Source organism: Symsagittifera roscoffensis, chromosome 1 (assembly GCF_963678635.1).
Source record: "Symsagittifera roscoffensis chromosome 1, txSymRosc1.1, whole genome shotgun sequence".
NCBI lineage: Eukaryota > Metazoa > Xenacoelomorpha > Acoela > Convolutidae > Symsagittifera > Symsagittifera roscoffensis.
The window spans coordinates 15767952-15783184 of NC_087062.1; the positions used below are offsets into that span (position 1 = coordinate 15767952).

Consider the following 15233-nt stretch of genomic DNA (forward strand, 5'->3'; position numbering starts at 1 on the left):
TCAACAAGACACTGACGCAGAGGCCACTCTTGGTTAGCGAGAATGATCTTCCTAAAACAGCAGCACTTTGACAATTTGGATTTGGGACTATGCATACTTGCTTGTTGTCACTTAGTTCATCATAATTTTTCATTCGCAAGCTTACTATTGCAACTTCGTTTGTTTTCAGCCTTACCCTCCTACTCAAGAATACCGGTGCTTTGTTCTCATTCGCCATTATTAAATTTACCGGTTTAATTACGTACTTCTTTTCCGGGATCCAAATCCTGAACATCGCATTGTTTGGATCTATTGTAACATCGAAATTCCTGATGAAGTCTCTGCCTAAAATGAATTGGTCAGACTCATCTAGGTTCTCCGCCACGAGGAAGCTTATCCACAAATTGCGTTCCACTAAGTTTAGGGCTATTATTGGTGTTCTGCCTAGTACCCGCAGCGCCCCCTTGTTCGCTGCTGACAGCTGTATTCTCGAGCCTATCAATTCATCTCTGTCGAAGCCCATTCTGTTCCATGTTTCGATTGCTATGACGCTCAAGACTGCTCCTGTGTCCAATAACCCACGTAACTGAGTCTTCTTTCCACTTATGTCTAGCACATGCCCAGACACGTCCGCTTCCGTCCCTATATGCATCGCGTCTTCTTACAACATGGCACAGTGTCCAATCGGCCACACTTTTAGTTCTTCTCTACCCACGTAGATTTGTCCGGCTAGGTCTTCATCACATGTTATCATGGTCTTCGTGTAGATGTTTATTCCATCTATGTTTCGCATTACCTCATGTGAACCATAGGCTTGTGGGCTTACTGTACTCAATTAATCTGCGTACATATCGATGTGCATTATCGTCTGATCGCTCGGTTCACTCAGGTTTCTTGTTACTTCGTGACCGCCCACGGTGATTATTGACATTAATCTCGCTCCAATTTTCGTTATGCCAAATGGTTTTTCCGTCACCATCTTCAGAGTGTTGTAACTACCTCCGTTTGTCGCTTTTTGCGTGGCCTCCTTCACCGGGATCGTTCTGCAGAGTATCTCATTTAATTTCTGCTTCTCAAGTTGCTCGATTTCTTTCGTGGCCAAGTCTTGCTTCACTTTGTTGATCGCTTCTGCAGCAGTCTTCTCTTAGTTTATCTCCAGTGAGTTCTCAACCTCGGCTTCCATCGCACTTCTGACTTGCGTTACCGCTTTCACTGTCTTTGTTGGTAATTCCTCGCTCACTGCCTCTGTGTTCTTCAAATCGATTTCTGCTTGTCTGTTCCCCGTATTCTGCACCGCAGACAGCGCTCATTTATGTTTGGGATAATTCTGATTCTTCACAGCCTCCCACAGTAACAGACATTCCATCCTAAAATGGCCCTCTTGGTTACAGAAGAAGCACCTCACACCTATGTTTATGATTAAGCCACTATAAAACTCGTGTTCCTCCATTTGGTTCATGTCTTCTTCATCCGGAGCGTATCCCAGACTTTTCATGCCCTGTTTGTATGTCGTGAAATCCGCCACATGGTGATCCGCTGATCCGCAATTTGCGCATGATCTACGTTTATCCATATTATCTCTCGGCTTGTACCACGACGACTTTTGCTGCTGGCCTCCCCCTCGCATATTCCTGCCATCTGAATACGAACACTTTTTTGGTTTCATCAACATGTATTCTCTCGATTTTTGACTCATCTCCTCCGTGGTTGGTGCATTATCTTTCGAAAGAAAATAATGCGTGGCCAACATTGTTCTAAAGTCGTCACTTTACACCCCGTCGATGAACTTCGAAGCGATGCTGAAATTTCTTCTGTTTGTCGATTCCTCCGGATCACTTCTTCTTCTTCTCAGGCTCTCAAGATCATCTAGGAACCTATCTATTGACTCGTCGTCCCTCTGTCTTTTTTTCTCAAATCTCATCATCGCTTGGTGGCCCTTCATCCCTGATCCGAATCGATTCATCAGTATTTCGAATATCTTGTCCGCCGTATCACGTTCCTCCTCCTTCTTCTCCACTACACGTTTCAACGCTGTGCCCTCTAGATTGCTTAGTATTGCTGTGCAAGCCTGCCTCTCGTCGTTCAAGTTGTCTTGTTCTAAGTGTAGTCTCATGACGTCCACCCATGCGTCAATGCAGCCGTCCGAGTCGTCTTTGAGCTCTTTGGGTTTTTTGAAGGTTTTCCCGGATTTACCACTTCCTCTATCACTCGAGTCAGTGTTCCTGGTTGCGAACGCTTCCATTGTCCTGTTCATCATCTCCCAGGTGCTTGCCCATGTCATGGCGTCAGGGGCTGCGTTAGTGTTTGTGCTCGAGACCTCTGGTGCATTCGTGGTGTTTGAGGATCCACCTTTCATGATGGCCTTGGACCCACCTGCCCCGGTTCTCGCTGATATCCGTGGTAACGGTGTGGATTCCCGTTTATTCCGTTGCGGTTCTATGAAGTCGACTCTGGTGCCTTGCGGTCTGTCCGTTACCAGCTTCTCTTCCGCTGTAGAGTTTCTCAGGAGAGCATCCAGTTTGGACTGTATAGCACATGAACTTTCTGCTCGGTCTCTGCTCATTGTGTCCATACTCGTCTCTAGGTTCCACAACTTTTCGTTTACAGTTTCGTACAGTTGTTTCATTTCCTGCATGTCCTTTTTGATATGTTTCTCACGCTCTTTGTCAGTAGCGTCCACCTTTTCTGACATCTGCTGTAACTTTTCTTCCGTTGCCCTTGCCAGGTTGAAGCAATTGTCCATATTCTCGTTTTTATTGTATCGTATCTCCTTTTTCAGCATTTGTCGATCTTCTTCGCTGCGTTTCGGTTTTTATTGATTTGCTCCAACTTTGCCATCAAGTCGCCCAGTTCAACAGAAACTGTTTTTTCATGGTTCGCTGTTGCCCGATTTTGACCTGTTCGTCGTCATGTTTGGCCTCTGTTGTTATTGCAGAAACTGTTCCAAATGTTTTGCTTTTCTCAGTCGTTAGTACCGCATCCTCCTTTTCTCTTGGTTTCATTCCGACCATCGCTGCAATCCTCTCTGTTAACGACGTTCTTTTTGCTTGAGAATCATCTTTTATCGTTTCCGGCATGTTACTCGTTGTGTCGTCTACAGTATCAATAGGTGAAAATTGAATCGTCTTCTTCTCTTGTTCTGCTACATTTGGCATTGTTGTTGATTCCGTCGTTTTCCTTTGCACCTCGTCAACACTTTGATCTGGTGTCTCAAGATCAATTTCTATAGTAAGTGCAGTCGGTCTTTCCACGGCGCTTTCTTTCGTCTTGTGCTCTTTTGCGCTTCTTGTGTTGACCATGTTTACTGAAAAGTTCTTTTTCATTACTTTCGGATCCGACAATTTTTTTCTCTGTTGCGACGAGTTGTGATTTTTCTTTGATTATTGAACTCTCTTATCTGCTATCGGTACCCTACTTCGCCTCATTATTTTTATTTACAATTTTTTTTATTTACAATATTATTATTTACAAGTCCTAATCCAAAGTTTAAAATCTAAAAAAATATTCCCAGTTCTTTTTTAAAAAAAATTACTCGTGTCTTAATCTTGAGCTGCTTTTGTTCGCTCTGACAGGTTGTGATGCTTTTTACTCAAGTATTGGTACACCTCGCCCTGTCTGTCCTAAGACCCTTTTGTTGTAGTATTGGGACGCTTCACACTGTCCCAAGACCTTTCGTTCAAGTGTTGGTGCAATTTACACTGTCTCAGGACCCTTTGTCCTAGTGTTGGGGCACTTCGCACTGTCCCAAGACCTGGTGTTGGGACACTTCGCACTGTCCCAAGAACCTACACCCAAGCGTTGGGGCACTTCAAACTGTCCCAAGACCCTTCTTCCTCGTGTTGGGACACTTCACACTGTCCCAAGATCTAGTGTTCAGACACCGCGTACTGTCCCAAGACCTTATACTCAAGTGTTGGGACACTTTTCACTGTCCCAAGACCTCTCACTTAAGTGTTGGGACACTTCGTACTGTCCCAAGACCCTTTCACTCAAGTGTTGGGACACTCCGCACTATCCTAAGATCTCCCTCTCAAGTGTTGGGACACTTCGTACTGTCCCAAGACCCTTCCACTCAAGTGTTGGGACACTCCGCACTGTCCCAAGACCCTTCCACCCAAGTGATGGGACACTTCACACTGTCCCAAGACTACCCACTCAAGTGTTGGGACACGCCGCACTGTCCCAAGGCTGCCTGCTCAAGTATTCAGACTCCTCGTACTGTCCCCAGACGTCATCGTTCCAGTGTTGGGACAGTCGGATCTCTTCTTCTTCGGTGTTGGGACACTTAGATCACTATCCCCGGTACCACCACTTGAGTCCTAATGTTAAAAATTCCCCAAAACCCAATCTTACTGATCAAAATTCTTACCTAAAGGCCCCCTTATAATAACCTCCCTCTACTAATCCAATGCAAGTCAAATTGCGACTTGTTAGCAAGTGTCTGGTGATCACCTGTTCTTGAAAAACCAATAAAATTAGTTCAAAAAACGTAAAAATTTAAGCGATAAAAAATTCTGAAAAACAAAAGAATTAACTTACCTAAAATTCAAAGGTGACAATTGTCGTCCTTTCGTAAAAAAAATGTCTTGTACCTGATTGTCACGCGTTTTCCTTCCCCCTACTAACGATTTTATGGGGTATTCTCTTTTCGGGTTTCAAAAACTGTCAATTTTTGATCCCCCACCCGATCCTACCAGGTCACCTACCTTAGTCCGATCCTAAATTTGGATATCCTCGCGTTGCAACTCTTGTTTTGGGTCTAGAGATGAAACTTTCCAGACTCTCGCACTACTAATGTAACTATAATTGACGATATCGGTTATAGTTACCTAATGTTTCTTCCCCCCTTTTTACAATTTGCAGCCGCCAAACTCTAACCTAACCAGCCCCCCTTCTAACGTCCCCCCCCCCCCTATTCAGCAGCCCTCTTAAGCCGAAAATTACCTTAAGCGCGATGGGTGCTAAACCTCGCGAGAGAAAACCGTAGAGCCTGTTTCCAAGCTCTGCTCAAGTATAACGTATCCTCAAAACAGTGGGTATCCGCTTATCCAGTTTTACACTTATCTCCTAAAACGTAATGTGGATTTTAACGATACCCGATTGACCAAACAGAACGCCCCTCTGTGTCCTACTCTGTTTTTTTTGATTCTGTGCTGGTTGTCTCTTTGGCGTATCCAGCAACTCTCTCCAGAACCACTTCCCCACTTGGCTGGTCACCTGTTCCAGTCAAGTCTCCCAGTAATCCGTCGACTGACCACACAGAACACCTCTGTGTGCCCTTCTCGGTTTGTTCTCGTCCGTGCTGGATGTCTCTTTGACCTTTCCAGCACTTCTCGGGTCCCCTTCTTGAGAACCACTTTCCCACTTGGCTGTTCACCTGCGTATCGGGAAGTTTTCTCGAGTTTTCTGAAAAAGCGATCACGGTACAACCGGAAGGTTTGCACGTTCCCGCTGAGCCGTACCACCGGTACTCTAGAATGGGCTTGTAGCCCGAAGCTGTGTCAAGTGGGTTTGATCCCGTAGTCATGATGTCGTAAAAACACCCAGGAGCGCCATAAAAACACCCAGGAGTGCCTTAAGTCACATATGAGGCTAAAGAAAAATAGGCCCTATAACCATTGGCTCAAGAGTCAGGGACATTATCTCTTGAGTTTTTCTACCTCAAATGATCGGAGCCAATTCGGTTCACTTGCGACATGAGACTAAAACCTTTATTACAGCTTAAAGGCCACTATCAGAATACCCCCCACTCTGGCAAATAAGAACGTCCCCATACTTAGGTCTCAAAATACCCAAAACACGCGAACGCCGTTAAAAACAAGGTCGGAACAATCCTTATAGTTACTTTTCATTAGACAGTGGAACTTTGATCCACTTCAGATGGAGCAACCTAAAACTCGCATTATCTCAACATAACAATAGAAAACACAAACAAAAAATTTAAATTGAGTACTCACATAACGGCAAACTCTAGAATTTGGATAACTAAATCAAAAAGTAACTCCAGAATAATCAAGGAATTAAGTTTTGACTTGAGGAGTTTTAAATTAACAAGTCCCAGCTTGAGAATTGAGTTTTAACTTGAGATATGAGTTTTTGTCGCTGGACCATTGGGAGACATCGATTGTCTACTTTTCCACCGAAGGTTCACTCTGGTCCATTTCTAATTCGATTCTTTGTTGTTGTAATCACTCTGCCTTCTGTTTCGAACAACACAGCTCTACTCTGGTATATTTCTATGTCTGGAAATTGCGAATAGCAATTTCCCGCTGCTTTTTTCGACCACTTTCCCGCGATTGTAAATCGGTTCTTCTGATTTTATTGTTTTTGCATTTTCAGTTGTCGCGAGAAACTTGAGCATGATATGTCCAATTCAAAATTTTGAAAAATTTCATTTCATCCCAAAATCATGTTTCTTGTGGTCAAACTTCCAAATATGACCGACTGGCTCATACGGAAGGGTACGGATCCGCTCCGGCTGTCCCACTGAACCTCTTTTCTTCTTATCTCCTTCAGCTAAGCGTCTTATCGTGTCTTTTTTATCACGATAAGAGGCTCCGTTTCTTCTCTGTTTTTCACAACTGTTCTTCGTCTTATTTTCTCGGTGCCTTTGTTTAAACTGCCTTTTTTCCCGACTTCCGTTCAAATTGCCCGTTCCCGCATTTCTCAGAAATGATCTGGTTCGAATCTAAAATTTAAATTTTAAAAGTTTTAGAAATATCCGAAACTTCTTTTCATTGCAAGTCTATTGCTAACGCTTTTATTGTTCTTTTTGCAGTGGGTCAGATGGTTCGATTTAGCCAATCCGGGGAATGGCACATACCGAACTCACAGTGCTATGTTTTACTTACAAAAACCAAGGCAAAAAAGAGAAGCCCAAGTTCCTTTTCCTAGCCATTAAAAATTTCTTAGATCCACACACATACACAGATCCACAGTCCATATATAACCCATTTTATACAAACAAAAAGATAAATCGCACAAAAAATACGTAAGCCAATTCAATATAATCTTAACCTTAGAAAACAGTGAAAGTCTTTATTCTATTCCTTTAACCTTTTCGAATGACTTTAAGCGCAAAAAACTAGCAGATACTTGTGCATGCGCAAGTGTCCTCCTCATGGGGTGTATCGCTTAATCCCCAGCGTTAACCCAGATAAAGTATCCACTCTAGAACCAATGGCATCTTCATTTGTAGAATTGGCATCAGATTGACTTCCTGAAATCAAAGAGAAACGCGGAACTAAGTTTCAACTTGATAAGTTTGAATTTTTAGACAACATTTTAGTTTTATCAGCATTGAATAGCATGGTTTTAGGAGTCCATTTTGAAAAAACCGATTTTGACGTTTGTCCCAGCTGAAACCTTCTGAAACGTTTACTCTTATTGACTCTTTTTGCCGACATAAAATTATCCTACAGCAGAAATAACAGAAAATAATTGTGTTCGAACTAGATACAGACAATCAACACGATAGAATTTCTGGCGGAATCATAGCAGATTCAGAAGAAGAAAAAAATTTTGAATTAGCTCCAACTAGCCACAATATGAAAACCAAATTTTGGCAATTTATCTTATGGATCATCCAGTAATCGTAATTAATGGAACTAAGCTAGGCTTTTTGAAAGTTTTTACCCCGTTGGAATTCAGTCGATTGACAAAATCTTCTGGAGCAATTTAATTTGAATAAATTTTCACTAGACAAAAAACATAAAACAAATACAGGAATTTTTGCACAAATATTTTGTTATTTACGCTAATTACAGATTCGACGTATATTACAACATAGAACTGAAAATAAAGCTGAAACCAGAAATTAACTTGCTAGTTCATACGCAACATCCACCAATACCTATTCACCTCATGGAAGAGTTGAAAACAGAATCAGAATTAAAGCTGCACAATAATATTGTAAGCACTTAACAAACTCAAAACACAGCAGTACCATTTTTGCACAACGAAAAGCGTCAGGAAACTGCAGACTATAATAAATATTAAATAAATTATTAAATAGTTTCAGATAGTTGAAATGTTTACCGGGGTAGCAATGGTTGCCCCGCGATGAAATTGTCCGACAGAAGATATCACTTGCTCAAGACATCATCTTCAAAAAATCTCCTGATTGCGGATTCTCAAGCACGCCATCTTGATTTTCCAAATTTCAATATCTTGTCCCTACCTGGGGCCCGAATTGGTGCGGTCCAAAACTTCTTACCCGAGAAAGACAAATTCAACATCATCGCTCTGCTCATCGGCGGAAACGACGCCTTCAACGGAAAAGACCCCTCCAGTATACCTGCAGGCGACATTGCTGAAGAACTGTCGAAGCTAGCCGAGGAGCTGTGTGAACGAGCCAAAAAAGTTTTCGTCATCGGAATCCCTCATCGTAGTGAGAACCGAGCTCGATCTGCAAAAATAAACGAATTCCTAAGAAAGATAAAAGGAACTTGGAAGTTTAGAGGAGTGAGTGAAAAAATCCACAGCTCATATCATTTGAAAACTGACGAAGTGCACCTCAGTGAAGAAGGTCTGAAGGGCATTAAAAGTATTCTCAAGAATAAAATCTTATACGATAAACATTCGAACATCTGCAATACAGAAGGACATCTGGTATATTACGAGTGTCGTTTCAAGAACTGTCAGTGCCCCTATTAACGTAAGTAGAAATAGTGAACCGCAGGCCTCCCCTTTTCGGGAACCACCAGGTTTGTCTATTTCTTCTTTTCCCCTGAGTGAGCCACAGGCCTCCCCTTTTCGGGAACCACCAGGCTTAACTGTTTTTCTATCCATAGTATAAGCAAAAATGGGCAAAAACTGCAAAACATGTAAAAGAGGCTTTGCCAGCAACGAGAAAACATACACTTGTGTCGCATGCAACGCTCAAATGCATTTGGAACCAACTTGTGTTGGGTTGTCTCTAGTGGCCATAAATGGAATAAAAGAACTAGGGCCGAATGTCATGTTGCTTTGTAATACTTGTGTGCAAAATAATGAACGAGACAACTTTATAAGATGCAAAACCCTGGCCAACATAGACGAGAAGCTCTCAAACATTGATGTAACTGAAAGCCTTAAAAGCATGGAAAGAAGACTTACCGATTTAGTAGATCAAAAAATTGGAAATGCAATGAAAACGACATGCGATAAAGTGGAAAAAACTTATAGTGCCGTTGTAGCTGCTGAAACCACCACCCGGATAAATCAAGCTCAAACCACTCAACATGCTGCCAGATCTAACTCTGATCACAACATAAATCAAAGTTTTAGGATACAAGGGGTCAAAGAGGACCCTGAGAAAACAAAAGGAGAAAACCTTGTCCCAACAAATGACGAAGTAAACGAAATACTAGACATAATTGGAGTGAAGCCGAAAATAATAGAACTAAAACGACTGGGAAAATTTGATCGTAATCGAATGAAGCCAAGAACACTGCTGGTAACTGTACCTAGCGAACATGAAGCACGACTAGTACTAGCAAAAAGCCGAGAAAAGCGAGAACAATTGGTCGAAAAAGAGGTCTACCTGCTACCAGCATTGACCAAAGAGAGTGCAATTAAAGAGAACGAAATCCTTAAGAAACGAAGACAACTACTAGATGAAGGCGTTCCTCGCGAAAAGCTGAAAATAAGGAATCTAGAATTGTTCAATGATGGTGTGAAAGTAACTATTGACACTGAAGTTCAGGAACCCCAGCATTGACTAGGATTCCTCAACATTCTGCAACTAAATACTAGAAGCCTAATCAACATAGAGAGAAGAACTAAGCTAGCAAATGCAATTGCAGTTGGAAATTTTAATGTCATATGCTTAAGCGAAACTTGGCTTAACGAGAATATTCAATCATCAGAGCTTTTTCTAAGTGAATATAACATCTATAGATCTGATAGAGCTATTGTGAGTGGTAAAAACTGTCACGGAGGCAGCCTAATAGCTGTCAAGAATAGTCTAATTACCGAGGACTTATCCACCAAACATGACATTCCTGATTCATGTGTGCTATGTAGTATAAAACTTCATCAAACTGAAATGATAATTGGCTCATTCTACAATCCGCCAAAAAACAGTAATTACAGATACAAAGTGCATGAATTTGAACAACTGATCAAAGCCATTCCTAAAAACAAACCGTTTCTCTTATGTGGGGATTTAAATTTCCCAGAAACAAACTGGAACACCCTCACCAGTACTGACGAGGAAGAAAACCAAATACTGCAAATTTTTGAAAATGGACTCTTTAGGCAGGCGATAGATTTCCCAACATGTGTGAAGAACATACTAGACGTAGCCTTCTATCGGAATTGCTATACAAGTGCCGAACAAGATTTTAACGTTTCCAAGATTTATGACTGCTCAGATCACAATGCCATAATGTTGTCTATTGAATGCACGGTATCAGAGCCGAAACCATACTTGGAAAATTTTAGAAGTTTTGGAAATGCCGATTTTGAAGGAATAAACAATTTTATAAACGAGAACCCATTTGAACCAGTATGCCACACAAACATTAACAAAATGCATGAGGAGTACACCCAATATTTGGATGAAATCATTAAGAGTTTTGTGCCTCTCAGAACAAGACATAGGCAATCACTTCCACCTTGGATAACAAGTAGCACTTCAAATTTGATCAAAAAGTTACAAACAAAACGGCAATCATGTATACTCAAACCGACCAACTACAGAAGACAACAAGTTAAACTGTTTGAAAATTTAGTAACTGAATCATCGGAAGTGGACAGGAAAAACTACCAAGAGGAATTGTTTAGAACACGGAACACTAATGTAATTTTTAAACACCTAAAGAACTTGAATAAACATACAAGTCTTCCTAAGTTACTCATAAAAGATGAAGTTGAAAGCACAAATCCAAACGAACAAGTCAACATGCTAAACGACTTCTTTCATTCAGTTTTTAATCCTAAAGAAAGTTTTAGTATTAGAGATATTCAATTTGGAAATCCCTTGTTAACGAATTTTGATATATCGAAAAAGACAGTAAGTGAGATTTTATCAACTCTGGACGTAACAAAGTCACGCGGCCCAAATGGGTTGCCACCTAGCTTTTTTCAGAAAACGAACCGCAATATATGCAAACCGATGAACAAAATTTTGAGAAACGTAAAACGCCTACGAAAAATACCTGATTCATGGAAAACAGCTGCAGTTACTCCTGTTCACAAAAAAGGTGACCGAAAATTGGTGAACAACTATCGACCAGTATCGCTATTAAATATTGACAGCAAAGTCCTTGAAAAATGTATATACAAAGACCTGTACCCTTACTTTGCCTGGTATTTGACGAAACATCAACACGGTTTTACTAAAGGTAGATCAGTTTTGACAAACATGCTCTCCTTCCTGAAAGAAATATATGAAGCGCTTGACAATGACTCAAACGCAAAAATTGTAGCAGTCTACACTGACTTTGCAAAAGCCTTTGATAAAGTTCCGCATTTTGATCTACTCAAGAAAGTTGCACTTATAGGAATAGGAGGCTGCATGTTAGAGGTACTCTATGACTATTTGAAAAACAGGAAACAGTTTGTACGAGTAGACAATATCAGCTCAAAAGTTTTAGAAGTCACTAGTGGTGTTCCCCAAGGATCACTTTTAGGACCACTGCTCTTTTGCATTTTTATTAACGACCTACCTGAAGTACTCAAATTCTCTGAACCATATATTTTTGCGGATGATCTTAAACTACTTTCCATCAAAAAAACATCAATTGAAATTCAAGAAGATCTGGACAAAATTCAGCAGTGGGTAACTGAAAACAAAATGGAATTAGCACTAGATAAATGTGCAAAAGTAAGTTTTAGGGGCGGAGACGCCAACTCTATGCTTTTTGATGTAGTGCTTGGAACATCGATGGTTGTGAAAGATCTGGGAATTTTTGTGTCGGGCGATTTAAGTTGGAAGGTACACATTGAAACAAGATTAAAGAAGGCAAACCAAGTACTGTACCTCCTGAGAAGAAACCTATCAGCAAAGATAAATACGTTTGTAAAGTTAGGCCTGTATAAGTCACTAATACTCCCAGTGTTATTATACGGACTCTCATGTACACATATATCGAGGGGGGATCAATTGCAGTTGGAGCGATTTCAAAAGAAAGCAATCCGGTGGATCACTGGAAATAAAACGGGAGTGTACATCAACGAACTACGCTTGCTAAACATTTTACCCCTGCCCATGTTCATCCAGCTAAATAACATCTTACTTCTTGCCAGTCTTGATTCTAATGAACGAAATGAAATAGTGTTAAACAGGCGAACCACACGGGCTAGAAATATAGAAATTTTTGAGATGCGAAAAGTGAGAACGGAAAAAGCGAGAAACGAATTTGTTTTCAGAACCAGTAGGATTGTAAATCGATTAGAACCATATATTCATTTTGATAAACGAATCGGCCTCAAGACGAGAATTTTAAACACGATGTGGAAATTTGTAAACGAGAGATTTTCAGAAATGACAACGTGCACGTGGCAATTATTCTGTGATTGTATCACGTGCAGAAACAAGTGGACATTGTTTTAGAGAAGACGCCGGGACCAAGACTCCCAACAGCAGTGCTGTGAATCCCCAACAACAACAACAACAACAACAACAACAACAACAATAAAAAAAGCGAATAAATCATTCAATAAGACATGAGTATAAACATCTCAAGCCTGACAGATGCTGTATTTCAGTTTGCAGGAAAATATTTTTCACAAACCTTGACAGTTTACAAGCTTATCACAAAGTGTAAATGGCAGGCTTGCTATCTGTGCAATTTTTGGAGCTCAACTTCGCCTTTAGGACTTTTGCATTTATATCACAAACTCGAGGACTAACTAAGTTTCTCATTAATCCCGATTACTCTTGAACCCAGGAAAAAATTAAGAAGAAAATGTGAAAAAATTGTTTCAAGTGCGAAGCCTAACAAGGATAGCCGGTTACTGCTAAGTAGAACAGAATGTTCCGACCAGTCTTTAAAAATTACAAAGTAATTTTTTCAAAATATTGTCGTTTTTTCGGCGTGGTGTGGTAAAGGAATCTGAGCAGAAAAGTAGAGCTTAGGCATTTTCGTCAGTCATTGTAAAATATTCAAATTGAAAAACAATTTTTGAAGACAAATAACAAGAAAAAAATCAAACAAAAAATTAAATTTTTTAATTTACCAAAAACTTCAAGTGAGTAAAAATAAATTTTCACTCAGCATTGATTAAGGCTTTAACTAAGCATACATAAGCTAATGTACGCCTGCTCACTTGCTCGAAATTAGACGAAAAATCTAAAATTTCGAACCGGTTTTTATCGACCCCGGGAAAAAAATTTAAATTTTCGAATCACGATTAAAAGAGCTTTAATATGATATCACTCAACCCAGTCCGAAGTTTATTTGTGGTAGCTGACTTTTCTTGGATATAAAAAAACTGAAACACACTCGAATACAAAATTCTTCTCCATTTTCAATGGTCGGAACAATAATATTTTCAGTTGTGATAATGTCCTGGGACGACGAAGACGAAAATTCAAATTTCGTTTGGAAACCCGAATCTGAAAGAGGCAGCAAAAATTCTGGTGGCTTTGGTGGCAAGTCGAACGGATTTGGAAATTCAGGTGGTTTTGGCGGAGGTTTTGGAGATTCCAGAGGCGGGGGTTTTAATGGCTCTGGCGGAAATGACCGTAGAAACGACGAACAATGGAATTGCTCTTCTTGTAGCACAAGAAACTTTTTGTCGAAGAGAAATTGTAGAAAATGCAATGAACCCAGACCAATAGGCATAGGAGGCGATGACTCACAACCACCGAGAGAAGAATGGAATTGCCAAGGTTGTAATACGCCCAATTTCATGTCAAAAAGGAATTGTAGGAAGTGCAACGACCCAAGACCTGAAGGACTTTCTGGATCAAGTGGACGTAGTTTTGGGTCCTCTGGTGGAGGGGGCTTTGGTTCCTCTGGTGGAGGGGGCTTTGGGTCCTCTGGTGGAGGGGGCTTTGGTTCCTCTGGTGGAGGGGGCTTTGGTTCCTCTGGTGGAGGGGGCTTTGGTTCCTCTGGGGGAGGGGGCTTTGGTTCCTCTGCCGGAGGGGGCTTTGGTTCCTCTGCCGGAGGTGGCTTTGGCTCGTCTACCGGAGGTGGCTTTGGCTCGTCTACCGGAGGAGGCTTTGGCTCGTCTACCGGAGGAGGCTTTGGCTCGTCTACCGGAGGAGGCTTTGGCTCCTCTACCGGAGGAGGCTTTGGGTCGTCTACCGGAGGAGGGGGATTCAATTCATCTGGGGGTGGTTTTGGAGGAGACGGCGAGAAGAAAGAGGAATGGACTTGTTCTTGTGGTGGGACTAATTTTATGAGCAGAAGAACCTGTCGAAGGTGTAATACCGATCGACCAGCTGGTGTCGGCGGGAGTTCGTTTGGAGGTGGAAGCCAGGGAGCCAGACCAGGTGACTGGACATGTTCTTGTGGCTCAAATAATTTTGCTAGAAGAACAACTTGTAGAGATTGCGATGTTGAGAAACCGGAATCTGCTGGTGGTGACAGAGGTGGCCGATTTGGAGGTGGAAGCCAGGGAGCCAGATCAGGTGGTTACGGTGGCAATTCGGGTGGTGGCGGCGGCTTCGGGGGCAGTTCGGGCGGTGGCGGTGGCTTCGGTGGCAGCTCGGGCGGTGGTGGCGGCTTCGGCGGCAGCTCGAGTGGTGGTGGCTTCGGTGGCGGTGACGGTGGCAGTTCCGGTGGTGGCGGCGGCTTCGGGGGCAGTTCGGGCGGCTTCGGTGGCAGCTCGGGTGGTGGCGGCGGCTTCGGCGGCAGCTCGGGTGGTGGTGGCGGCTTCGGTGGCAGCTCGGGTGGTGGCGGCGGCTTCGGGGGCAGCTCGGGAGGTGGCGGTTTTGGAGGTAAAAGCTCTGGAGGCGGCGGTAGTTCCGCAGATTTTGGATCTAGCAGTGGCAGACCAGGAGACTGGGCTTGTGGTGGCTGCGACTTCAAAAATTTCGCCAGTCGTTCTAACTGTAAAAATTGTGGAGCAAACAAACCCGAAGGGACTGGAGGAGGTGGTTTTGGCGGCGGTGGTGGAGGTGAAAATGAAGGTCGACCCGGCGATTGGACATGCGAAGGTTGTCAAGCGAAAAACTTTGCGCGACGCGAGGATTGCCATAAATGCAATGCTCCCAAAACAGATACGTGCTTCGTCGTTCCGAGGCCAGAAGGACAACCCGGACCTGTAACCTATGTTCCAGATGATAATATCACTGAGGAGAGTCTTTTCAGGAGTACCCA

General features: G+C 42.2%; 2 protein-coding genes across 4 annotated transcripts in view; both read right to left on the reverse strand.

Annotated features, from left to right (window-relative positions):
- LOC134849099 (coiled-coil domain-containing protein 181-like) overlaps positions 1-15233 on the reverse strand; it is a 479610-nt gene that overhangs the window by 453627 nt on the left and 10750 nt on the right. The window lies entirely within an intron of this gene.
- On the reverse strand, positions 14426-15220 carry LOC134849619 (integumentary mucin C.1-like). The gene has a single exon (XM_063866531.1). It carries the CDS (start codon positions 15109-15111, stop codon positions 14539-14541), a length of 573 nt encoding a protein of 190 aa, XP_063722601.1. The 5' UTR covers positions 15112-15220; the 3' UTR covers positions 14426-14538.